Source organism: Podarcis bocagei, assembly GCF_964188305.1.
Source record: "Podarcis bocagei genome assembly, chromosome: 8".
NCBI classification, from domain to species: domain Eukaryota; kingdom Metazoa; phylum Chordata; class Lepidosauria; order Squamata; family Lacertidae; genus Podarcis; species Podarcis bocagei.
In genome coordinates, this window is record NC_138133.1 from 33,461,307 (window position 1) to 33,484,726 (window position 23,420).

Genomic DNA, 23,420 nt, shown 5'->3' on the forward strand with positions numbered 1-23,420 from the left:
TAGTCGCGGACGACTCTGGGGTTGCACGCTCATCTCACTCTATAGGCCAAGGGAGCCGGCATTTGTCCACAGATAGCTTCTGGCAAACCAGAGCAGCGCACGGAAACACCGTTTACCTTCCCGCTGGAGTGGTACCTATTTATCTATTTGCACTTTGATGTACTTTTGAACTGCTAGGTGGGCAGGAGCCGGGACCGAACAATGAGAGCTCACCCCATTGCAGGGATTCGAACCGCCGACCTTCTGATCAGCAAGGCCTAGGCTCTGTGGTTTAGACCATTTATACTTCTGGTGTGGGCGAGGGAAGAATTTTTTTAACCACATACTGAAAAAGGCTTAACTAACTCTGGCAACATTTGGCAGGGCTTATGAAAATCTTTCACCAAGCAAAAGTCAGAAATTCATCCAAGGCTCCAGTGTTAAGCTATATGTGATTTTAAGCTCCTGTACATAATAAATAGGATTTAATTCTATCTCTGGGTTACTTTCATGTTACTGATGTGCCCAGCAGCCTCCTCTTCTCTGACACACGGCAAGCCTTTGGAGGGGAGGGGGAAATCATTTGCTTCAGGAAGAGTAGAGCACTGTTTCTAGATGCAGATTTAGCAGTTGGGGGGGGGGCAAAACGAGAGCAAGGAAAATAAAGAGTCAAATAAAAATAAAACTCTGAAAAAAGGAAAACCTCAACAGCAATCTGCACAAATGGTCTGTAAAGGGTTTAAAAGAAATAGAAATTAGGCAGCTTAGTGTTTACAATGATAGCATGCCCACATCATGGTAAACCAAAGTTAATGGTTTCCTGTGAATGCTTCACTCCTCTGCACAAGTGAGAGAGAGCAGAAAACCACAACATTTGACTTAATGCTGTGTCTGAACCAAGAAGCCATGGGTTGTTTGGCCACAAACGAGCAATGCTGTGAAGCAAATATTTGTTCATATTAATTTATTCATTTCATAAAATTTAAATAATGCTTGATTGTACAAAAAACCTCTTGGCTTACCAAATGTTTGTTGGGAGCAAAACAAGCAATGACCCTTGGTTCAGACCATGGTTTACTGTGCGGTATGGACTGAACTGCTCAAGCAACTGTGACCTGTCTATGCTGTACGGTGAACATCCATTTAGACTCTCCAGCTGGTGCTAAGACACTAAGATACTTTTATTACTGCTATCACAATCTTCATAAGCCATTTGGGAGTCTTTGGCAACCAGAAATTATTTTGAGGTTCCGTGCACAGTGGAGAACCTGGGTTGTGTGCAGACCTTTATTCTCTCTCCAGGCCTCAAAAGCAAAATAATGGTTTATTATATTTATACAGCATGAGTACGAAGAGTCTTGCCCTACCTGTTAGAATTCCCAAGAGTAAGCACAGGGTTCCTAGTTCTAGTGCAAGAGCCATTCTTCCTTAAGCAGGCAATATCAACCTCAGTTTCAGGGAGCAATTTGAAGACTTTGCATTTAAAAAAAACCTTCGTTTCTGCCAATTCTGTCCAATATCCAGCTGGGAGCCTGCAGGGGAGCAAAGGGGGGGGATGTTGTGATGAACATTAATTAGCAAGCAAATAATTGTGTGCAAACATTACCTCATCGCAGTGACAAAAAACAGAAAAGGCGAGGAAAAAATGCTGCCTGACCATGGTTTACTGTGAAACTGACAACTCCCACTCTCTTCTTCCCCTGTTGGGAATGAGAGAAAGAAACCAGGGAGCCACAATTAACTTGGCTTGATGCAGCATGCAAATCTGGGATCTTACTTAGTTGCTCCCTACCCAGGGGAAGGTGGACAATTTGGGCAAATGGAGCACTGCCCCACCAACCTCATTCTGTTCTCAGCCAAACCCCACCCTCCCCCTCACTTCCCTAGCTTCTTAACATTAGTTCAGGAGTAGAACTGTCTGCCATCTTCCTCCTCCTCCTTAGTGACACCGTTGCCCTTGCAGAACCCAGCAGGGAGGAGGTTGTGTAGAAGCTGAGTATTAGCTGGCTGCAACTGTCATTTGCTCTGGCGCCACCTACTGCTGGGCTCCCTTCCTTCCGTCCTACCAGCCACCATGTTCCTATCAAGCCAAGATTTGTAAGACTAACAGCAACAGCAACAACAACAACTCACTACCATGATTAAGGCTGGCTGACAATGCTGGTTGGTTAAAGAGAAACCCCATGATTTGAGTCAGTGGAAGAAGATTGGAAGAAATTTAAAGACTATTTACAGAAATACTGCAAAATTAATGAATGTTAGAATGATGTCAGAATGAAGTTAAGTGGTTTTAGCAGCAATGTTACAAAGGAGTATGTAAAAATGGTTTAACAGGTGAGAATCCAAAGTTACAATATATTAAGTTAAAGGGTTAGGATAAAAACAAAGAGGGAAAGGATTTGCTGAATTAACTAATTGAACTGGAATACAAAAAAGGGAGCTGTGAGGAGGTCAGGGAAACAAGTAAATGAAAGACAAGACATGGAAAGATTGATTTGTTTTTAAGTGTTTTTATTTTTCTGTATTTTGTATTTTTTCTTTTTTTCCCTTTTCTTTCTCTTATTTTTGTAACCTTTTTTGAAACTTTAATAAATATCATTTTTTTAAAAAAAGAGAAACCTCATGATTTCAGGTTCAGAACCATGGGAAGCCAACTTGGTTTGTTTCTTTTGAAGAAGCGTGCCGCTCTTTCAGAATAAATCATGATAAAGCCAGCAACTCTGTCTTATCGTGATGTGCAAGCATGACGACGGAAAGCACAGCTAGCAAATAACCCTGATAGCTTTTATTTTGGGTAGAGGGTAATAACAGCCATCAAGCCACTCAGCTAAATGTTGATAAGATATGCACCAAATTCTCAGTTGCTAAATAACTGGGGGTGGGGAGATGCTTCATTTAAAAGGTCATTTTGCGACTGAATAATTAAGCAGATATGACAGCTGCCTAGTCAAATGCCTGTGTTAACAATTACAGTACTGAAGTTGCCTTGAATAGCGAGGGAGCTCTAAAGACGAGAGGTTTTGAAAGGTTATACAGTTTCAAGAACCAATCATGCTAGCAGCCAATGAGCAGTGTAATTGCTGCAGCAAGATATTAAAATGCCATTATTAAAAGGAAATTTATGCTATATTGTGACACACGAGGCCAATAGAAATAGACCTGGTTTGAAATAACCTACGCTTCTGAAGCCATCCAGTTTTAAATGCCTTTCCAAGGGTATCTTAATCTGTGTAGTAACAGACAGCTGATCAAAGGTCAGACACCATTAATAGGAACCCCAAGACACAAAAATTGCCAAAATCCATTGGTAGCACTTTTATTTATTTGAATGTTTTTGTTATACCCGTTTTGGAGGAGTTGACTCCAAATTTGATACACACTTAGCAAGAAGTTCCAAGTGAGGAGAAACAGTAAAATCCCATCTTAACTCATTGTTTCTGAGGACAACAGGAACCAGTCTTTTCCATATTTACAAAAACTACATTACAGTGAAAACGTACGCTGGTTGCTTATTTCCTGATAAAAGTCCATGTATTTTTCTTAAGGGTGTGTGTGTGTGTGTGTGTGTGTGTGTGTGTGTGTGTGTGAAAGCAACTTGAAATTGCCAAGCCATGAAGATCATTCTCTCTTAATGACCGCGCTACGCATGTCTCTTCTTGAGAAAAGCACTTAACAGTTGTCGATATAAAATAGCCAGAGCTTATAAAGCTACTCCTGGGGTTTAAAGATCTCTGTATTCAGGGAAAGCTTAATTAACCCTTAACTCCATTGATCTAAAGGAGATTTATGCTTATTTCACCCTAAGCAATGCTGGACCACAACAAAATCTAGACCAAGGGTGTGGTTTGAAGGCACATTGATGCAACAATCTTTGCTGAAGCTAAGCAGGTTTGGGCCTAGTCAGTGCCTGGATGAGAAGGAGCCTGCAAACCACGTCAGGAAGAACATTTGCTGTTCAACAGTAAAACAGACTGCCAAGGAAGGCAACGAAGAACAATGAGGTGAAGAATGAAGGTCAGGTCAGCAGGACATCTTCCTTTTGCGTTCTGGCACACCTAGAAATAGTTCACCTCCAGCCTGGCCTGACATGGCTGCAGGGCCTGCACAGGTACCAGCAATTATTATCATGATCATTGTTAATATAGCCTTCATTAATACAAGTAAAACATTAATGTGTACATAAGAATAAACTGCCCCCCTACTTTTTTGGTATGCTCCTGCCAAATTTGTAGGCTGGCTATTGGGCCTAGATGGACCTAGTGATGTTGGAAGGATGGCACATTCCCCCTCTGTTACCAGATGTCTGGTAGACTGAAAAACATGCAATTTTACCTTTTTAATTTTTAAGTGAAGAAGGAACTGCGAGGCATTCCGTGGTTCCTGCCGGTGCTTAGGGGGCATTGGGAGGCTAACAGGAAGATGTTCCCTGCTTTATAAACATGACCACCTATATGTACAGACGGCAGGGATAGGAACTCCTGCTTCAGGCAAAATAATGCTTTGTAGTCTCTGGGGGCAACACTTGCGAGAGCTGTTGGGTGTGTTATGGACACTGGAAAAGATCCATTTTAAAATTTAAAACACATTTTCGCCAGGCACGTCTATTTTGTCATTTCAATTTCAAACATGAGCAATGCAAAACAAAATAAAAAATTAAGTATTGCTCGTGGGAACCATTTAGTCCTAGCAATCCATTAAGTGTCACCGGCGCATGCAGCTGTCCCAAGTAAACATGCACGTTATGTTTCGCTATATTTGTCTCCCAATCCTATTCTGTTTCATCTTTAAATGGGATATTACCAGTACTTAATTCTTATCGCCCTGATCTGTGCTTCTCACAAACATTTTGAAGCATTCAGTTTAACCAGTGCAAAATTGGATGAGTACATCCCATACAAGCATACAAAAATCATTTGCCTCTGGTTTCTCTTAGCCAAAAGGTTGTAAGTAACTTGGAACATGCAAGTGATTGTTTTATAGAAGCCACTTTTATACCTTGCAGAAGATATTTTTATGAGATGTCCTCCATCACTTGATGCAACCAGCCATTGCTGCTCTTTCCATCAACTTCGTCTAGTTGCTCAGCAGCAGGCGGGGGAGAGGTTCCCACACACAGCGATGTGAAAACATAGCCCAGCAGACATGCATCTGACTCCTTGTTGCAAGATGAATGCAAAAGGCAGACAATATCTACCTTCAGGGGTTTTTCTCGTGACGGATGCACAAGCGCTCTGTCACGGCGAGGAAGCTGCAGAGAAAGCCTCTTTGCAAAAACTGCTAGGCACTAAAAGGAATAAATGCATTTCCCCTGGAGACGACCACCGTTTTTGTTTTTGTTGCAGCGGGGGAAAGCGGGGGGGGGAGGAAAGAGAGAGAGAGATGAAACATATTTGACTTTCCCCTTTGCGTTTGCAAAATCCTTACGGGGATCTCACCTTGCTGGGAGCAGAGGCTGGCTGTGTGCAAGACAAAAACCCAGGGCCAGAGCAAAACCGAAAAATCGAAGCAAATGCATCTTCTAGCGATTGCTGGACCTACCCCGCACCCCTTTTCCACCACACCCCACTTACTGGAAGCAGAAACGGCTTGCGAGGGCTTCCCTTTGCATGCGACACAAAGTCGCCAGCACCGACCTACGATGGAAGCGGGCGGGGAGCTCAGATTTTCTTACCTGGCGGTTAGAGACGAGGCGAGGAGGGGGTGGGGGCTAGGAAAGAGAGAGAGATCGGGCGGCGCCAGGGACAGCCCCTGATGCTTCGGCAGGGTACGGCTGCATCCTTCAGTGCCCCATCTGCTCCTCCTCGTTGTCTTCCCGAAGATTTACAGGACGGAGCAGGAGCTGTTGGAGGATTTTTTATTATTATTATTTTGTAACCAAGGGCAATAAAAATTGGAAGTGGGTGTGCGTACTATTAGGCCAAGCTAGCAAAGCCTAGGCGATCGATGCCTGCAAGTCTTTTTCATGCTCTTGTCCAAAGCAAAACAAAAAAACAGACACAGCAGCGAACGCTCGGTCTCCCGTCCTCCTTCCCAGCCACTAAAGCGCATCCGCCATCCATGGTCTGGAGCTGGATCGCAACCCCGCCACCAGGGGGCGATGCTTGAGCTCCACCCAACTCGCCTCTCATGTATCCTTAAAAGGGGCTAAAATAATAATAATTTATGATTTACACCCCGCTTATCTGGCTGGGTTTTCCCAGTCACTCTGGGCGGCTCCCCATAGAATATTAAAAACACGATAAAACATCAAACATTAAAAACTTCCCTAAACAGGGCTGTGGCTGCCTTCAGATGTTTTCTAAAAGTCAGGTAGTTGTTCAATTCCTTGACATCGGGCCAGCTGCAGAAGAGCAAGGTGTTGTTGTTTTTAAAAAGCATACTTTAGAGAAAACACTGAAAAGTCTGACACAGCTTTGAAAGTCCGTTTTAAGTCAGGAAAATCACCACAAACCATGCAAGGCCAAGCAGGAAGCACTGGAGCAGAGCACTCCCACTGCTGGTGTTTGATGTCCTAGCCACAAGTCCGATCTATCCTGTAGTTTATTGAGAAATGTTCCTGTTTTGTGCATTTTCCCTCAAGCAAGCTTATGTCCAATTTGATATAAGCAGTGATTAAGCTGAAGTGTGTAAGACAGCGCCTGAACTATGGAAGCCCCTCCCATGGGGGAGGGGGGCAGCAATGGCTACCATCTTGGGTGGCTTTGAAAGAGGACAGAAGAAATTCAGGGAGCAAATTCCATGACTACTTGCCACCATGGCTGTGCTCTGCCTTCATAGTTGGAGGCAGCAATTCTCTGAATACTAAAGGAGAGAGTGCTACTGTGTTTGGGTCCTGCCTATTGGTTTAACACAATCCACTGGGTGGCCACTGTGAGAACAGGATGGTGGACTAGATGGGCCATTGGCCTGATCCAGCAGGTTATATTATTATTATTATTATTATTATTATTATTATTATTATTATTATTATTATTATTATTATTACCATTTGAGACAGCCTTCACACTTGCACAGATGACAGCTTCAGGAATAGTTTGGGAAGGACTGCAGGCGTGGGGAAACCAAACAGGTAGCGCACATCAGGTAAAGACATCCCTGGCAGGTACATCAGTGCTCAAATGCCACTTGAAGCACAGTGGAGAGTGGGAACAACCTCACTGCGTTTTAAGCTGCAAATGTGTACATGAAATGCAACATCTTGGCAGCAACACTGCCTGAATGTAATAACCAAGTGAATGAATTATGTCAGGCATAGGCAAACTCGGCCCTCCAGATGTTTTGGGACTACAATTCCCATCATCCCTGACCACTGGTCCTCTTAGCTAGGGATGATTGGAGTTGTAGTCCCCAAACATCTGGAGTTTGCTTATGCCTGAATTATGCCATCTGTAAAGAACAGAGATATTGTGGAAGCAACTTTGGCTGCAGAGAACTCACAGCTAAAAGTAAAAATAAACACTGTATTTATTTAGCACATTAGTTGATGCCCAAAGTCCTCTGGGCAGTTCACACCACTGGCTTAGTTGTCAGATAAATAGAATCCTAGAATGATGTGTTGGAACTTTGGAGGTTCAGTTCTTTGCTCAGTGCAGGAATCTGCAACTACATCATCCTCAATGGAGGGCTGGCCAGCCTCTGTTTAAATACACCCATCAAAGGAGGCTCCACCACAACCTCCTGAGATGGCCAGCTCCACTATCAAACAGCTCCCATAATTAGGAAGTTTCTCCTAGCTCAGTAGCAGAGCATTTGCTTTGCATGCAAATCCTAAACACCTTGGAGAAAGTAGTAGATAGGTAGCCGTGTTGGTCTGCCATAGTCAAAGTAAAAAAATTTTTTTCTTCCAGTAGCACCTTAAAGACCAACTAAGTTAGTTCTTGGTATGAGCTTTCGTGTGCATGCACACTTCTTCAGATACACTGAAACAGAAGTTGCCAGATCCTTCTATATAGGGAGAAGGTGGGGAGGGGTGATACTCAGAAGGGTGGTGGGAATGGGAGATAGGCAGATAGCTGGGAGAGCCTGTTGATGACTCTTAACGACTGTAATAGGTCTTACAGGAGAAGGCAAGGGGTGAGGAGGTGAGAAATGGTTTAGTCATGTATAGTGAGATAAGAATCCAATGTCTTTGTTCAGCCCAGGTTTTTTTACCTTGGAGAAACACTGCCAGTCTGAACTTACAGTTCCCATCAGCTCCAGCAAGCAAGGCTAATGGCCCAGGTTTTTTTACCTTGGAGAAACACTGCCAGTCTGAACTTACAGTTCCCATCAGCTCCAGCAAGCAAGGCTAATGGCCAGGAATTATGGGAGTTGTAGTTCAGCAATATCCAAAGGCCCAAAGGTTCTGGTGTAGATTATATCGAGCTAGACTGAACAGTGGTCTGATTTAGTATAAGGTAGCTTCCGATGTAGTGTATAAGGTAGCTTCTCAGTAGTGATGTATGGAAGTGAGAGCTGGACCATAAAGAAGGCTCATCGCCGAAGAATTGATGCTTTTGAATTATGGTGCTGGAGGAGACTCCGGAGAGTCCCATGGACTGCAAGAAAATCAAACCTCTCCATTCTTAAGGAAATCAGCCCTGAGTGCTCACTGGAAGGACAGATTCTGAAGCTGAGGCTCCAATACCTTGGCCACCTCATGAGAAGAGAAGACTCCCTGGAAAAGACCCTGATGTTGGGAAAGATGGAGGGCACAAGGAGAAGGGGACAGCAGAGGGCGAGATGGTTGGACAGTGTTCTCGAAGCTACGAACATGACTTTGACCAAACTGCGGGAAGCAATGGAAGACAGGAGTGCTTGGCGTGCTCTGGTCCATGGGGTCACAAAGAGTCGGACACGACTAAACAACAAGCTTCCGATGTTCCTATGAAATCTGCCTCCTTACCAGGTCCTGCTTCTGCCTCCTGGACAAAGAGACAACAGTCTTCTGCATGACAGCCCTGCGGAGAGACTCATCTCTCTTTCATGCTGAGTTAAGCAACTCTGCAGTCATCACATCCTGCCTACAGATCCAGTAGCAGGACTATTTTCGACATGCAGAAGTGGGGGGAATTCAGAATTCCCTGCAGGCACACAGTGACGTAGGGAAACTGCAAGCGCTTAGAGAGAATACTGCAAATTACCTACCCATGGGCAATCATACCTTGCCGTTGGGGCTTCAAAACAACCGATGATCACTACCTTGTGATTTGTGGGCTCCAGGAGAAAATACGTTGGTAAGGAGGCAATTCCTTTGTTACCTGATTTGATTACATGATCGGATCTATTTTAGGACTGCTGACTTTTAAGAGTCATTACCATCAGTGCCGGTCCTAGCTTTTTTGCCAGTATGTTTCCATTGGACTCCACCTTGTCCTCTTCACTACTGCTGATTCAGTGGTCTCTCTCTTTGGGCCTAAACCATACTGTCTCCCAAAGGGAGAGGATGAGATATGTAGGGGAGATACCTCCTCTCATTGCCTGCTAATTTGGAAAGGTTGACGGGAATCAGCATCAGAAGGCTCTAAGGTTTGGGCACCCCAACTGGTGCATGGGAATTATCGAGTACCCATAATGCCGATCTCTAACTCAAGCCTTGCTCATCCTGAAAAAACATCCCCCTTCTTCACAGACAGGAAATGATATGACACTTCAGCAATGTAACAATTGTTTTAGGATTACCAGCCCATAAATAAAGTTGGTTGCTCCCCGCTCCCCCCCTTAAAACAATTGGCTATTTTTCCAACTTAGCTACCTGAAAAGAGTGGCTTAAATTTAAAAAAACCCTTCAAACCTACCTTTATTGAGTTCAATATAAGATTATGGAAAGGTGTGTTGAATTATTCTTTATTCAACTGAAGACTGAAACAGTATTATATGGCTAGCATTTTCATTTATCTAATTTGCACAGGAAATGAAACTTGGGAGGGAAATATATCTATATACCTATAAACTGGAATGAATTTAAGAGTATACATTTAAAAGTCTTCTCCCCCCGCCCTTTCACTGGGCAAGGATTCCAGTAATGCATGGATTAGTGTATTACCACTGAAGCGTATAAATTTGAACCAATCCCAGAATTGGTTTAAAATACAGCAGGATGAGGGGGGGACGGGACAGGAAAGGTTATAACAGTGTCTTTCATACACAGCGTGGAAGTCATTCCCCCCCCCCCCCTTTATAGTACCACATCAAAATTGCAAAGCAGACCCCAGTGATCGCTAGGAAATCTGCCGCAGTCCAGTTTTTCCAGCCCAATTAAATCCAAACTCTTAGGAACAATTTGTCCGCCAGCAGAAGCAGCTCGGAGGAAGAGGCGATCAAACCGCAATCTGCACTTGTAACGTGCATCCAAGTTAGTGTTTTGGCTTGTATCCCACGTGTAGCGGCAATGTTCTGGCTTGCCCAAGAATTCCCAAACATCCAGAATGTTGTCAGGCAAACCACCAAGCTTAGCAACCTGATGGGGAGAAAAGTAGAAAGCGTTAATAGTGCACTATAAATATACTGCCAATAATCAGCTTTCAAAAATGAGCTATTGATTGATTTTGTCACTTCTTATACGGTTCACTGGGAGAGCCACCAATTTTGTTGTGAAGCACCATCACTGCTCCTTAGCAACACTGTTCTAATTCAGAAATAGCTACCCTGGCTTTGTTTAATCACTTGGTACAAGGGAACTGTGATATCTTGCGTAGTTTTATGCTCCTTACTGCTAGTCAGGTCTACTTTGTTGTCAATATTTTGCAAGACAACTGCTGATTATTGCTGAATGATTTGTTTTCTTCTTTTCTTTTCTGTATGCATGTTCTTGAAAATCCTTAATAAAACCTGTGTTAAAAAATATATATAGGCAAAGGGGAATTGTGTCACCAGTGGTGGGGAAAGCCCACGTAAGTGATATGTGGGGAAAGCAACAGTTATTTTTAGGAGATGAGGAAAGGAGTTACAAATAAACACAACACAACTAAGGAGTTTTGCTCGAGTTCACCTCTTTGTCTCTGAGATTTGTATCTCCTCCAAAAATCACAGTAGTGGACTCTGGAACCTCTGTCATTTTGGCAAGCACCCGTTTCAACTGATTCAAGCGTTCTTCGCTATGCCCCTTAGTGCTCTCCAGATGCGAAGTCATAAGGCAGAGGTCATTGCCAGATATGGTTGCCTATGAAGAAGAGCGAGAGATAAAGCATAAAGCGACATTTTCTGCATGCGATGGTCTGCTACAGCAGTAGGATTTCACCACACTTTACAGCAGTTTCTCGTGAAAGAACAAGATGCATAAAACTACATTTTCTGCACGGGGCTAAGTTAACAATCAACTAACGTTTTAGTTAATAGCTTTGTCAGGGCCAAATTTTAATCCACAATAGAGGCATTTTAAGATGATGGGCTGAGGGAAGAGTGCACTTCTTTGTTGACTTTAGGCTACTTTGCTTCTGGTGCATTTATGCAGTTGTTGGCATCCGTCTGTCTCAAGAGACAATGGACTGCACTTCCAGGAGTGAAGTCAAACCACTGGAGAATCACAGTGCCTGCTGTGGCTGCAGAGAACGGTAACTCGTAACTGCTGCCTCCCATGTTGTTTTTGCTGCATTAGCAGCACCAAAGTGACCTCTCCTGGGCAGTATGTATGGAGGTCCTTTAGAACAACAACAAAATGCCCATGAACTAGGTGTGCAAGAACTCACTTACATGTACTGCCAATAAATTTCTCATCATGGAGGTGGTAGGGAAAGGTGTTATTTCTTCTTTTAAAACTCTGACTCTTGATTTTTTTAACATTATGGCCGTAAAATAACCATCAGTATTACCTGAAGAGAGAAACACAGAAAAAGGAATGGTCAACAACAATGATGTCTCCTTCAGAAATTCCATATAATAAAAGACAGTGACCTTGTTTAGACTACTAAAGTATGGGTTGTATCCATCACGTCATCCTTAGTGCACAGATTATCACCTGTGCAACTGGACACCCTCTCCCTGCCCACCTTATCTATTCTCAGGGTTCCCCCAACCCTTCAGAGTAGATTTGATGGGGCATTAAGGGAGGGGGGCGGACGAAATCCTGTTGCATAGGCAGACATCCTGGAAATGATGGAACAACTTTCAGATATACAACTCTGTGGTTTATGTTATGTTTATGTTATGTAAATCTAAGGTTGCCATATATCTGGAATTTCCAGGACATATCCAGAATAGTGCAGTCAGAAGCAGTGTCCAGGGGGAAATAGTGGAAAATGTCTGGGAAATTCTGGATGTATAACAATCCATGTCAGCAATGTTGTTTAGGTGATTCCCTTAAAAATAGCTCAAAAACTACTTTCTTTTTTTTCAAATTGCCAAAAAAGCTCAACATCTTTGGGCAAAACTAAAAAAAGCTGTCTGGATTTTCACTGTTTGAAATATGACAAAAAAACCATCCAGGTTTTTGCAATCAAGTGGTCCATGAAGGCTTATACCATAATAAATAGATCTTTAAGGTTCCACAAGACTCCTGATTGTTCTTGCTGCAGCAGACTAACACAGCTACCCCACTAAAAATGTATAGCAATTACTGTAACTTCATTTTACCTGGAATAATTGTGTAACTGACGGCTCTCTTCTGTAGATAGGATAAAACTGGAGGAATAACCTCCTGTAGAAATACAACATCTGGACTGTACCTAAATGAGAAAGCGGAATGTGTAATGGAACATAAAGCAACATACTTTAACAGATAAGCTGTTTACTATACAATGATCCTACAGTGGTCTTCTTAACTTATTTAATTACTGTAAAAAGCAACAACTGGCCTTACTTCATAACATTATGGCTGCAATGCAATGCAAACACGCATAGGGTTGTGCAAAAATATAGTTATGGAATCAAATGCACAAGCAACACAAGGAAGTGTAATGAACCTGAGATTTGTCTCTTGAGAGTTAACTGTTTGTATGCAAAAGGAGTAGCCATGAAGATTCAGATCCTACTGGGGTTAAAATCAATTATGTATTTCTAGGCTGGCGTACTTAAATCAGCCTTCTCCAACCTGGTGCCCCTAGATGCTTTGGCCTACATATCCCACCAAGCTGGCTGCATCTGATGGGATATGTAGTCCAAAAAATCTAGAGGCACAAGACTGGGTAAGGCTGGCTTACATATTCTTAGCAGCTCTACAATTCAGATAAGTGTAAAAGAAAGAAAAAATGGCATAGTAGAAATATTCTGATTTTTTTTTAAGTGTATCCCAATCTTGTTTACTTTGAAATAAATCCCAATGATTTTAATTAGGCTGACACTCTAATAAGGAACCATAGGACCGCTGTGATAGATACTTACAAAGCGAGATAGGAGCAAACTCCTCGTGCCCTATCTTGCAGGTTTTTTAAATCCAGGCCATCTATATTCCAGGTAATTAAAGAAAATGTGCTGTCATCCTCTTTGGGGCTAAGACCCGCCTCTTTAACAGCAGCAGAAACTTTACCGGCGGTCAAATCTTCTGTTAGGTCAATGCTAGAAAACACAGACACAAGTTACTTATTATATTGATAAGCCACCTTTAAAAGTAAAACTCTGAAGCTGGCTTCCATCATAAAATAATAAACACTGTATAATACAACTGTGTTATCCAAGCCCTAATGAAACCAGTAATAATAAGACAAACACCCAGCTCAAAACTAAGATATCATGCATAACTCTTAACCACTGCACTGCAGCAAGAGAATGCATGCAATAGAAATAACAGCAATGAGTTATTGGACAAAAGGTGAAGAATGACAAAGGGTGTAATCCTAACCCTAGGTCCACCAGAATGAGAGAGTTAGGATATGGCAGGTCCCCACTTCAGCCAGTAGATTCCCAGCTCAGCTGGACTAAACTGGCATGTCATTAACCCAGGTCAGTTGGAGATATGCTAGTGTAACTGTCTCATCCCAGCTCAGCTGACAACAAGCCAAAACCAGCAGAACTTACAGCAGCCCTGAAAAATAGGCGTTCTGGGGTGGGGTGGGGTGGGGGGCAGGGCCTGGCAGGGGGCACATATGCTGGATCCTAACTTGGTTCAGCTCAGTCAAGCAACTTGGCAACCCAAAGGAATGACAAAGTGGCATAAATCAGACCTTATATTAAAGACTTATTTCCCTTCTTCCAGTCTTAAAGGTAAAGGTAAAGGGACCCCTGACCATTAGGTCCAGTCGTGACCGACTCTGGGGTTGCGGCGCTCATCTCGCTTTATTGGCCGAGGGAGCCGGTTTACAGCTTCCGGGTCATGTGGCCAGCATGACTAAGCCACTTCAGGCGAACCAGAGCAGCACACGAAAACGCCATTTACCTTTCCGCCAGAGCGGTACCTATTTATCTACTTGCACTGGCATGCTGTCGAACTGCTAGGTTAGCAGGAGCAGGGACCGAGCAATGGGAGCTCACCCCGTCGCGGGGATTTGAACCGCCAATGTTCTGATCGGCAAGTCCTAAGCTCTGTGGTTTAAACCACAGCACTACCCGCGTCTCTTTGCCAGTCTTAGGCTTGCTTAAAGTCCTGAGCAGACTTTGGATCTGGCATACTCTACGCCAGCTTCACTTAATTATGTAAATTACTCTGGCTTCCCATACTTGGGATTGCTTCCTCATTCATATTTTCAAGAAAGGTATTCTGAGATGCTGGCCATCTGTGAAAATGGCTTTAGTTTCAGCCTAACATAGTGGAGCCGGTTTATGAAGGTACAAATCGATACCAGGTAGGTCAGATACAGGTTACTGCCATCTGGATTAGGATTTTAGCAGCAGAGGCCACTCCTGCAGCCTGCCTCTTTCTCCCACTCAGTTTCATTTTTTCCAAGTGCTCAGCAGACATGTAAACACAGCACTAATGTGCCCCAGGGCACCCTTGATATGGCAGAACTCTGGGGCATGGGAGGGAATTTAAATGGCAGGTCTCAGTGGGAACCAACATGTAAGTTTTCCACAATGACCTGAAACAATGCTACTTTATGAGCATTGTGGAAGCCTTAAAAACTGGAGAATTGCTGGAGCCAGCCCTTTATTTAGAGACTTGACTACACTACCGACCAATCCCCTGGGCAGGGCCAGGCAAGCCAAGTGCAAGAGATATTAATGATTATACCACTAGGATGTCTTACAGAGGCATATACAGGGTGAGTCTTTTAAAAGAGTCCCGGTGGAACATGTGTACAGTGGTACCTTGGGTTAAGTACTTAATTCATTCCGGAGGTCCGTTCTTAACCTGAAGCACCACTTTAGCTAATGGGGCCTCCTGCTGCTGCTGTGCCGCCGGAGCACGATTTCCGTTCTCATCCTGAAGCAAAGTTCTTAACCTGAAGCACTATTCCTGGGTTAGCGGAGTCTGTAACCTGAAGCATATGTAACCTGAAGCGTATATAACCTGAGGTACCACTGTACTCTGTATCCACTGGGCCTCTTTTAAAGGACACCCTGTACTATTGTAGAGGAAAGGCAGCAGGCAGGTGATGCTCTTCCAAAGAGAATGAGGTGGGCTAGGCTAGGAGAATAGAGATTAGCCCATGGTGAACTGGTGGCTGGGAAGGGATCTTAACCCCTCTGACTCCACTGCCCTAACAGCACCACCGTCCAATTGCACCAATATGGCCGAAAGGCATCTGTACACAAGCGGGAATCGATTTTTTAACCCCGAGGTCTTCTTGAGAGGGATGATTTACAGGCGCAGGAGACTTACAGGGTCCTCTCCACCGGGAGAGGCTCTGGCATCGCGTCCATAGGTTGCTCCTCAAGAGGCGGCTCAAAATAAGAATTCAGCGCTCTCTGCAAAAACAAACAAAAGGCCCAAGAGTGTGATTGTGTGCTAGGATCATGCGCCGGGATCTATAAAGCACGTGCTTAAAACGAGAAGCGAGGGCATACCTGCATATCCCAGTCATTCTCTGCCAGGTAGCACTGAGCAACGGCTAGATCGCTGCCGCTGATGGAGGCAAATTCCAAACATAGGAGCTTCCTGTGCTCCTCTTCTTCCTTCTCTTCCTCCTCCTTGGAAGGCTGCAGCTGCAGCTCCGGCGTCCTCTGCTCCGGGGTCGCCTGCTCCACCCCCTGAGCAACGCTGCCCACATCCATCTGCCTGTTTGTGAGTTCTTGTTGTTGGGTTTGTTTGTTTTTTCAAAGCTCGCGCTCCCTGTTTTCTTTCAGGACCACCACCGGTTTTTCAGCTTCTGCAAATCCACGCCCCTCAAAGCTCAAATGTCGCGCAGGCGCACCACGGGCAAGACGCTTGAAGCTACTGCGCTCGCCCGCTTAGCAGCCCGACCCGATTGCTGGGAGGTGAAAGGGTAGGCGCCGTGGGCGGGGATTCGGCGAAGGCGGCGAACGTTCGGCGAATGGAACGCGGAGTAGCAAGTTTTAGAACGCTGGGAGCGGGCGAGGGAGGCGGGGCTTGTCAAGAGAGGTTCCTCCAGTTCTCCAGAGCCAGCGCTGAGCTCCGAAGGGCCAATTTGCTGCTCACGGATCCTGCAGCTTTGCAATTGCCTCGTGTTGTCCGCAACTCTGAGATCTCCCAACTACTTGACTGCATTAGTGAGAAGTCTGGCTATAGCGCCTTGCTCGAGAGAAGGTCGGAACTTTGAATCATGAGTCACCTTAAGATCCAGTCTCTCCGCGAGGTGGTGAAAACGCTTCTGGAGTCTCCCAGATTTGATCGGGTGCTGAATAAGGTAATAGCAGGAGGAGATTTGCTGAGGTTCCTTACCCTGTATGTGTAATGTGTTACTGACTTTCCAGGGTCACCTTGAGTAGGGCAGCAAAGCTGTGCAGGGAGTGAACACTCTGGGCCTATTGGCGCTTGAAAAAACGTAGGTTTACAATTTTTGAATGTAAGAGTATTTATTTTATTTGTTGTTGTTACAAAAAAGCAATAAAAAGTATTTGGAAAAAAAGAAAAAACGTAGGTTTACAGTGTTCCTGAGAGAGGTCCTTCTTTAGATTGCAAACTACCCTCTCTACCATTCACTTATATATGGGGGGGGGGTGGCGGGGGGGTTATGTGGTGGCTTCCCAATGATCTTACTTCACTCTGTTCAGAGAAGCTCTGTGACTATTGGGTGTGTCCTAACTAGATTGTTTACATAGATTGTTTACATAGATTGTTTGCACTGGTTTAAAGGTCACCTGGTCCTAAACAGGGGCGTCTCAAGGGGGGTGCAGAGGGTGTGGTCCGCCCCAGGTGTCATGCCTAGGGGGGCTGACAAAATCCCCCTGGGCGGATCGGCGTGATGGCACTTGCACGCCCGGTGGGCAGGCAGATTTCAGCGATTGACGCGACCGTCGTCATGAAAATCCGCCCACTGATTGCGCAAATACACCCGACAATCAGCCTGGCGCACACACACACCCCCCGGCGGGTGGCACTTGCATCCCCGGCAGTTTAATGCAATTGGCGGTTGGATTTTCACGGGGGTGCCAGTGCCGCCCACTGATCACGGAAATCTGACCACTGATCGCGCAAATACGCCCCGCGGCACTGACACGGTTTTATGTGATCATTGGTTGGGTTTGCGCAACTCTGGGCAACCTTCCTAAGATTGCAATGTGGGGGGGGGGGTGACAAAAAAAAATTCACACCAGGTACCACCTGACCTTCCTACGCCTCTGGTCCTAAATGCCCCAGCCGGTTTCAGCATATCAAACTGCTTATTGCGGAAATTAAAAATAAACACTATTTGTAACATATGCTTACTGAAACCTGAAACTTCCTTTTTGAAAAAGGAAAGAAATAATTGGAAGAGGTTTGAAAACACATTTAATGCATATGACCTCCCCACAGAATCCTGGGCAAAGTAATTTAAGGGAGTTGGGAAGCGTAGTGGTAAACTGCAGCTCCCATGATTCTTTGGGGCAGGTCATGTGATTTAGGTTTCTGGTGTGTAGGAAGATTGAGCAAGTTCAGTGGGTCCAGAATGTTGGCTGACCTTTGGATTGGGTGAAAAACAGCAGAAAAACATTGAGGAGGGAAATAGAATGGAGTATGCTTGAAAAGGGCACCACTGATTGGTTGGAACCCTGAGGGGAAAAACAGCACACTTCAACCTTATTTTGTTGCTGGTTTCACTTGTTTTCTCCTACTGTTCGCTGTTTTGGAGACCAAAAGGCAACATATGTGCATTTTAGATTTTAAAAAGCAAGCATTTAATTTCAGTTTAGTATCCTGTAGAAAACCTACTGAAGCTTAATGGAATGGGACTTTTCTTCTCTCACCCCCTCTGCTCCCAGATGACGGTTCTTTCTGCCAGTCCTGGAAAAGTTGTCTGTGAAATGAAAGTGGAAGAGGAGCACACAAACCGAGGCGGGACTCTTCATGGAGGATTGACAGCAACTCTGGTAGATTTTGTGTCAACCGTTGCTTTGCTGCACACTGAAAGAGCAGCACCTGGAGTCAGTGTGGATATGAATATTACGTACGTATGACAAAATCCGAGATTTATTTCAGTGCCCGCTTTCGTTTAATTGGGCCTTGACTCTGCAACTTACGTGGCTTGTATTACCGTATTTTTCACTCCATAGGGCGCACCGGACCATAGGGCGCACCTAGTTTTTAGTGGGGAAATGAAGGAGAAAAAAAATCCCCCCCCCAGCCTCAAAGAGCAAAGAAGCCAAGGCAGCGAGCGGGATCCATCCCACTGGCTGTCTTGGCTTCCTCTTTAGCCGCACGCAACCTCTCCTGCCGGGAGAGGCTGCACACGGCTTTGGCAGAAGCCAAGACAGTGAGCGGGATGGATCCCGCTCGCTGTCTTGGCTTCGTTTTTAGCCGCGGGGCTAGGGCGGGGGAACCCGAGCTTCCCCCAACCCCAGCCCCCAAAACAGGTCCGGGAGCGGCGGCAAGGTTGCGTGCAGAAGTTTTGAACCTCACAGGGTGGTTGTGAGGATAAAATGAGGGAAGCAAACCCTATATGCTGTCTTGAGCTCCTTGAAGGAGAGATGAACTATAAATGTAAGGATTCTTTTTCTCTCTCTCCCCCACCCTTTTCCAAATTCAAGCTACATGACAGCAGCTAAGATCGGAGACGAAATCCAGATCACTGCGGAGATTCTGAAGCAAGGAAGAAGACTGGCCTTTGCCAATGTGGACTTAAGAAGCAAGGCGACAGGGAAACTGATAGCCCAAGGAAGGCATACCAAATACCTGGGATAATCACAGAAGAAAGTAGTCACTTTATTTTAAAAGCTATGAGCCTAGAAGAAAAAGAACGGGGTAGCATTACTTTATTGAAGTAAGTCAAACAAAGCAATATAGTAAAAACAATAGATGAGAATGGATTACCGTAACTTAACAAAACGCTTTCTTAGGTGCAGCCACTAGGGGTGAAATATCACTACCTGAATCCTCCTTAATGTTCATGTAAACTAAGGTGATGGTTCAAGTTCATGTTTATTATTCCATGTGTATTTTCTTGTAAGCCATCTCTTGGGGATTGGAAGGGATGCTGTGTGTGCATGCGCCAGGAAGCAGGATACAAATGTAAATAGCAACAATTTGTCGTTGACAGAAAAAAAATGTGTTGCTGTGATTAATACTGGTTTGATTTCTGAAGCCCTGAAGAGAAAGATACAAAGAAAAGATGGATAAAACTGTCTGAACTCAAGAGTTCCAGCATCTGAAACCTGGGAACCATTTGTGGAAGAGGTTCTGATGCTGGTACCTTTGGGTTGGGATGGGTTCAGAGTCCCCAGGGGTAGGCCTCTGCCTCCAGGATGTTTTCATTGAAAGAAGGAGTGGTGATGGGGTGGATTCTGCTTTCAATGGCAGAGGAAGCCTCCAGAACAGCATGAGAGGTGGTGCCAAGGGCTGCAGGAGGAAAGGAGGAATTGGTGAAAATTGCCTCTTGTGTTCACATGTACACACATGGTTACTCCAGCAAGAAGTCTCTGTGAAATCTCAATCCCTTCTGCAGATTGAAGGAGTCTTTCTCTTTGCAGATGGGTGGCTATATGTCCAGATGAGAATGTTTGCAGATGACTTCTGTGTTGCTTTTTTCAGCCAAAGCGTTTGGACTGACCAGTTCGTACTTTGAATCCAGTGGTGAATGAGTGCCAAACTAAGCATAAACTACTACTTTCTCCTCTGTTAATTTGTAGATGTTATTGAACAATGTATAAAGTGAATTGATCTTAAAAGGGTACTTTTCCTCCCAAAATAATGAATTTAAAGCATGAACCCTGTGCTAAAAGGAAATTCAGTATGGTGACAACTCAACAGTTTTTAGTAAACTTGGTTTTGCAAACTTTGCTTGTGTGTATCCCCCCCCCCCCCAGTTGATTTAGGATACAGGGACGCGGGTGGTGCTGTGGTCTAAACCACTGAGCCTCTTGGGCTTGCTGATCGGAAGGTTGGCGGTTCGAATCCCCACAATGGGGTGAGCTCCCGTTGCTCTGTCCCAGCTCCTGCCAACCTAGCAGTTCGAAAGCATGCCAGTGCAAGTAGATAAATAGGTACCACTGCAGCAGGAAGGTAAATGGCCTTTCCATGCGCTCTGGCACTCGTCATGGTCCTCTGTGTGCCAGTAGCAGTTTAGTCATGCTGGCCACGTGACCTGGAAAACTGGACAAACACCGGCTCCCTCGGCCTGAAAGCGAGATGAGCGCCGCACCCCATAGTTGCCTTTGACTAGACTTAACCGTCCAGGGGTCCTTTACCTTTTTACCTTTCCTTTACAGTCCTATACTCATTTACCTAGGATTTGGCCCCACTGAACTTAGTGGAACTTACTTTTAAGTAGATATATGTAGGATTGCACTATTGGCCTACAAAGGGGCTCTCACAACTAAAAAAGTTGTGGGTGTTTTCTAGTTCGGAAAACTTACTTTGGAGGCATATCACTGAATGCCTTTATATTCTTATTTTGATGTATGTCAAAGCTATAATTTATGGGCCCTTATGTCTATTAGGATTGCTCTGGAGACCATCTGAGGTGGAAGTGGAAGTATGCAGACATTGATCAAGCATGTTACCTTCATTATGGAACTAGTCAAAGGGAGGCCAGACTGATTGTATCATTACAGATGTTTATAATGAGTGCCAATGTTCACCTTGTCCAAATTTGGATTTTGTGGTCTTTTATTAATGTTTAATCTTTTTTATGGAGTAGTTCTTCCTCTTGTGTTTTTGGGACAATTATGTAAATGGAGAGTGTTTTCTGCTAATTACAATCAGGATAGAGCATAGGAGAAAAATTTGGTTTGAGGGCATAATGCCACCCACTTCTGTGCTGTCCAAAAATTATATTGGATCTACTATGTGACATTTCTCTGCAAAGTTCAAATTTATTCACGACGGGCCAGCATGGAAAAAACCACTAAACAATGATTTAGTATTCTTGCATGAGCCTCTGTGAGCCAAGCCTCAGGCTTCTGTTTGCCCCCTCCACCCATCCTTCTATGGGTCTGGAATAAGAAATAACCTGTGGTTCCATTTTGCTTATATTTAAGTATGAACTATGAATTCTTAACGATGAACTCTGGTTTAAACAAACTAGCTTTATTGCTGGAGGTTTGGCATTGCCTTGTTTTGCAGTTGACTAGTTTTTTTTAAAAAAAAAAACACAACTCCTGGTTCACACTGATTGACAAGCCAGGAAGTTGGGAAGTTCTCCGACTATAGTTGCTGAACTAGCACAGCAGAACCAGATCATGTTATCACCAAATACCGCTATTGTAAATGATCATTCACTGCACATTTATTGGCCTGCTAACATTAAATTGTGATTTAGTACTACATACACAAATTTCTGTGAATTTAAGTGCCCCCCCAACAAGTAATGATTCAGGTTAACTTCCTCCATCTTGACTATGCCCATATTATACCTGCCAACTGTGTATACAGTAGTACATGCATCTGCTTGAAGTGGGCTGGAATCCTTAAAAAAGCTTGTGTAATAACTAATCTGGTAGTCTTTAAGGTGCTACAAGACACCGTTGCTTTTGGTGTTAAAACTGGGTCAGGAGCAGATTGTTAGCTTGGTGGGAAAACAGTAATTTGAAATCCCCAAGGGTCTAACAGTCGCCTTTCCTGGTGGCGCAAAGATTCATAAGGCAGTCCGTCTGGTTCTCGATCATTAGGCAACTTTACTATTATCCCTCATCACAGCTCCTGCTGGTTAGGGATGATGGGATTTGTAGTCCAACAATATTTGGGGGGCCCAAGGTGGGGAAAGGCCTCATGCCCTCAAGGAGCTGTATTCCCAGGCTGCCTTCATTGCTGTGGGTTTTGTAGATTTGCACCACAGACTTGCAACCAAGTAAAGGTAAAGGGACCCCTGACCATTAGGTCCAGTCGTGACTGTCTCTGGGGTTGCGGTGCTCATCTCACTTTATTGGCCAAGGGAGCCGGCGTACAGCTTCCAGGTCATGTGGCCAGCATGACTAAGCCGCTTCTGGCAAACCAGAGCAGCGCACAGAAACGCCGTTTACCTTCCCGCTGGAGCGGTACCTATTTATCTACTTGCACTTTGATGTGCTTTTGAACTGCTAGGTGGGCAGGAGCCGGGACCGAACAACAGGAGCTCACCCCGTTGCGGGGATTCGAACCGCTGACCTCCTGATTGGCAAGTTCTAGGCTCTCTGGTTTAACCCACAGCGCCACCCCAAGTAGCTGCAGTCTATTACAACCATCAGAACTGTGCGCCTATAGGGTACTGATTCCTTGCTGGTCCTATTTGCTTCCTAACACCAGTAACGACATTAAAACTTAAGAGAACTGATGCAAAACTGGGAGGTTGGGGTGAAGATGACAGCAGCAGTGTTTGAATTATTCTAGCAGCATCCCTGCTAGTCTTGCTTTGGAACAATCTGGCCCAGATTCTGTAAAGTGCTTCTAATGTCCTGTGATAGGAGTGGCAGGGGGTGAAATAGCTCCTTCTCACTGGAGAGTTCTCATTTCTCTTAAAAGCTTTCTAGAATCTGGACTGCCTGAGTGAAATTGTATTTCAGTTGCTTGCAGCTTTGAGCTTAGCACTTATCTCATCCTTACCCGCTTTCAAAGATCCCCGATCTGAGCAAGGGAATAAAAGTGGGGAGGGGCAGGGAGAGCAAAACTGTAGGGAAGCCAATCAAATAGTTAGCAACGGGGAATGGCTGTGGGTGTAATGAATGGGTGGTGGTAGTACAGATAGAAAATGCCTGCTACTTTCGGAAGTGTGGTTACGTGGCTGACATTTGTATTAATAGACAGGAGCAGCTCTCATTGCCGGCTCACAAAATGTAGCTGTTTTGATCACTGTGGTTTGATGGCAGAACCTATATTGCTGCATATTGATCTTGGTGTTGCGATTCCTCTTGCAGGATTCATTAGGGCAGTGTTTTTCAACCACTGTTCCGCGGCACACTAGTGTGCCGTGAGATGTTGCCTGGTGTGCCGTGGGAAAAATTGAAAAATTCGAAAGATTTTTTTTTTTTTAAAAAAAGTCGAATTTTCGCCCACTAGGCGGGCGCAGGACTGTGTCCACCCT

At 44.6% G+C, this 23,420-nt stretch overlaps 3 protein-coding genes and 1 long non-coding RNA gene across 8 annotated transcripts in view; 2 read left to right on the plus strand and 2 right to left on the minus strand.

Moving 5' to 3' along the window:
• KIAA0319 overlaps nt 1-6,024 on the minus strand; it is a 31,397-nt gene extending 25,373 nt beyond the window's left edge. Inside the window, exons 1-2 of one of the 5 annotated variants that reach the window (XM_081206207.1) lie at nt 5,651-6,024; nt 1,347-1,511 (exon numbers count right to left, since the gene is read on the minus strand). In XM_081206207.1, coding sequence (XP_081062333.1) covers nt 1,347-1,401 — 55 coding nt within the window. In that variant the 5' untranslated portion in view covers nt 1,402-1,511; nt 5,651-6,024. Of the gene's footprint in view, nt 1-1,346; nt 1,512-4,974; nt 5,237-5,549 lie in introns of those variants that run through there. The other 4 variants (XM_081206206.1, XM_081206208.1, XM_081206210.1 and 1 more) reach the window with 4 other exon arrangements.
• Nucleotides 1-23,420, plus strand: part of LOC308593963 — a 223,796-nt gene that overhangs the window by 198,694 nt on the left and 1,682 nt on the right. The window contains exon 2 of the long non-coding RNA XR_014011156.1: nt 19,228-23,267. This is a non-coding gene — a long non-coding RNA (uncharacterized lncRNA). The remainder of the gene's footprint in view (nt 1-19,227; nt 23,268-23,420) is intronic.
• TDP2 (tyrosyl-DNA phosphodiesterase 2) lies at nt 9,789-16,162 on the minus strand. The gene is made up of 7 exons (XM_081206554.1): nt 15,835-16,162; nt 15,650-15,735; nt 13,276-13,449; nt 12,529-12,620; nt 11,650-11,768; nt 10,949-11,119; nt 9,789-10,417 (listed from the first exon to the last, which is right to left on the minus strand). The coding sequence occupies exons 1-7, from the start codon at nt 16,039-16,041 to the stop codon at nt 10,136-10,138; spliced, it is 1,131 nt and encodes a 376-aa protein (XP_081062680.1). The 5' UTR covers nt 16,042-16,162; the 3' UTR covers nt 9,789-10,135.
• ACOT13 (acyl-CoA thioesterase 13) lies at nt 16,374-20,202 on the plus strand. The gene is made up of 3 exons (XM_081206699.1): nt 16,374-16,634; nt 18,190-18,374; nt 18,955-20,202. Exons 1-3 carry the CDS (start codon nt 16,551-16,553, stop codon nt 19,106-19,108), a joined length of 423 nt encoding a protein of 140 aa, XP_081062825.1. The 5' UTR covers nt 16,374-16,550; the 3' UTR covers nt 19,109-20,202.

What these genes read in the sequence shown, in the direction of transcription:
- TDP2 (XM_081206554.1), bottom strand. Translation starts at nt 16,041, where the DNA reads ATGGATGTGGGCAGCGTTGCTCAGGGGGTGGAGCAGGCGACCCCGGAG. An exon ending in GTTTGCTCCTATCTCGCTTT is followed by an intron (nt 12,621 to 13,275) that starts GTAAGTATCTAT and finishes TTTCTCATTTAG; the next exon opens with GTACAGTCCAGATGTTGTAT. An exon ending in CAAATCTCAGAGACAAAGAG is followed by an intron (nt 10,418 to 10,948) that starts GTGAACTCGAGC and finishes TCTCCCCATCAG; the next exon opens with GTTGCTAAGCTTGGTGGTTT.
- ACOT13 (XM_081206699.1), top strand. Translation starts at nt 16,551, where the DNA reads ATGAGTCACCTTAAGATCCAGTCTCTCCGCGAGGTGGTGAAAACGCTT. An exon ending in TTGATCGGGTGCTGAATAAG is followed by an intron (nt 16,635 to 18,189) that starts GTAATAGCAGGA and finishes CTCTGCTCCCAG; the next exon opens with ATGACGGTTCTTTCTGCCAG. An exon ending in AGTGTGGATATGAATATTAC is followed by an intron (nt 18,375 to 18,954) that starts GTACGTATGACA and finishes TCCAAATTCAAG; the next exon opens with CTACATGACAGCAGCTAAGA.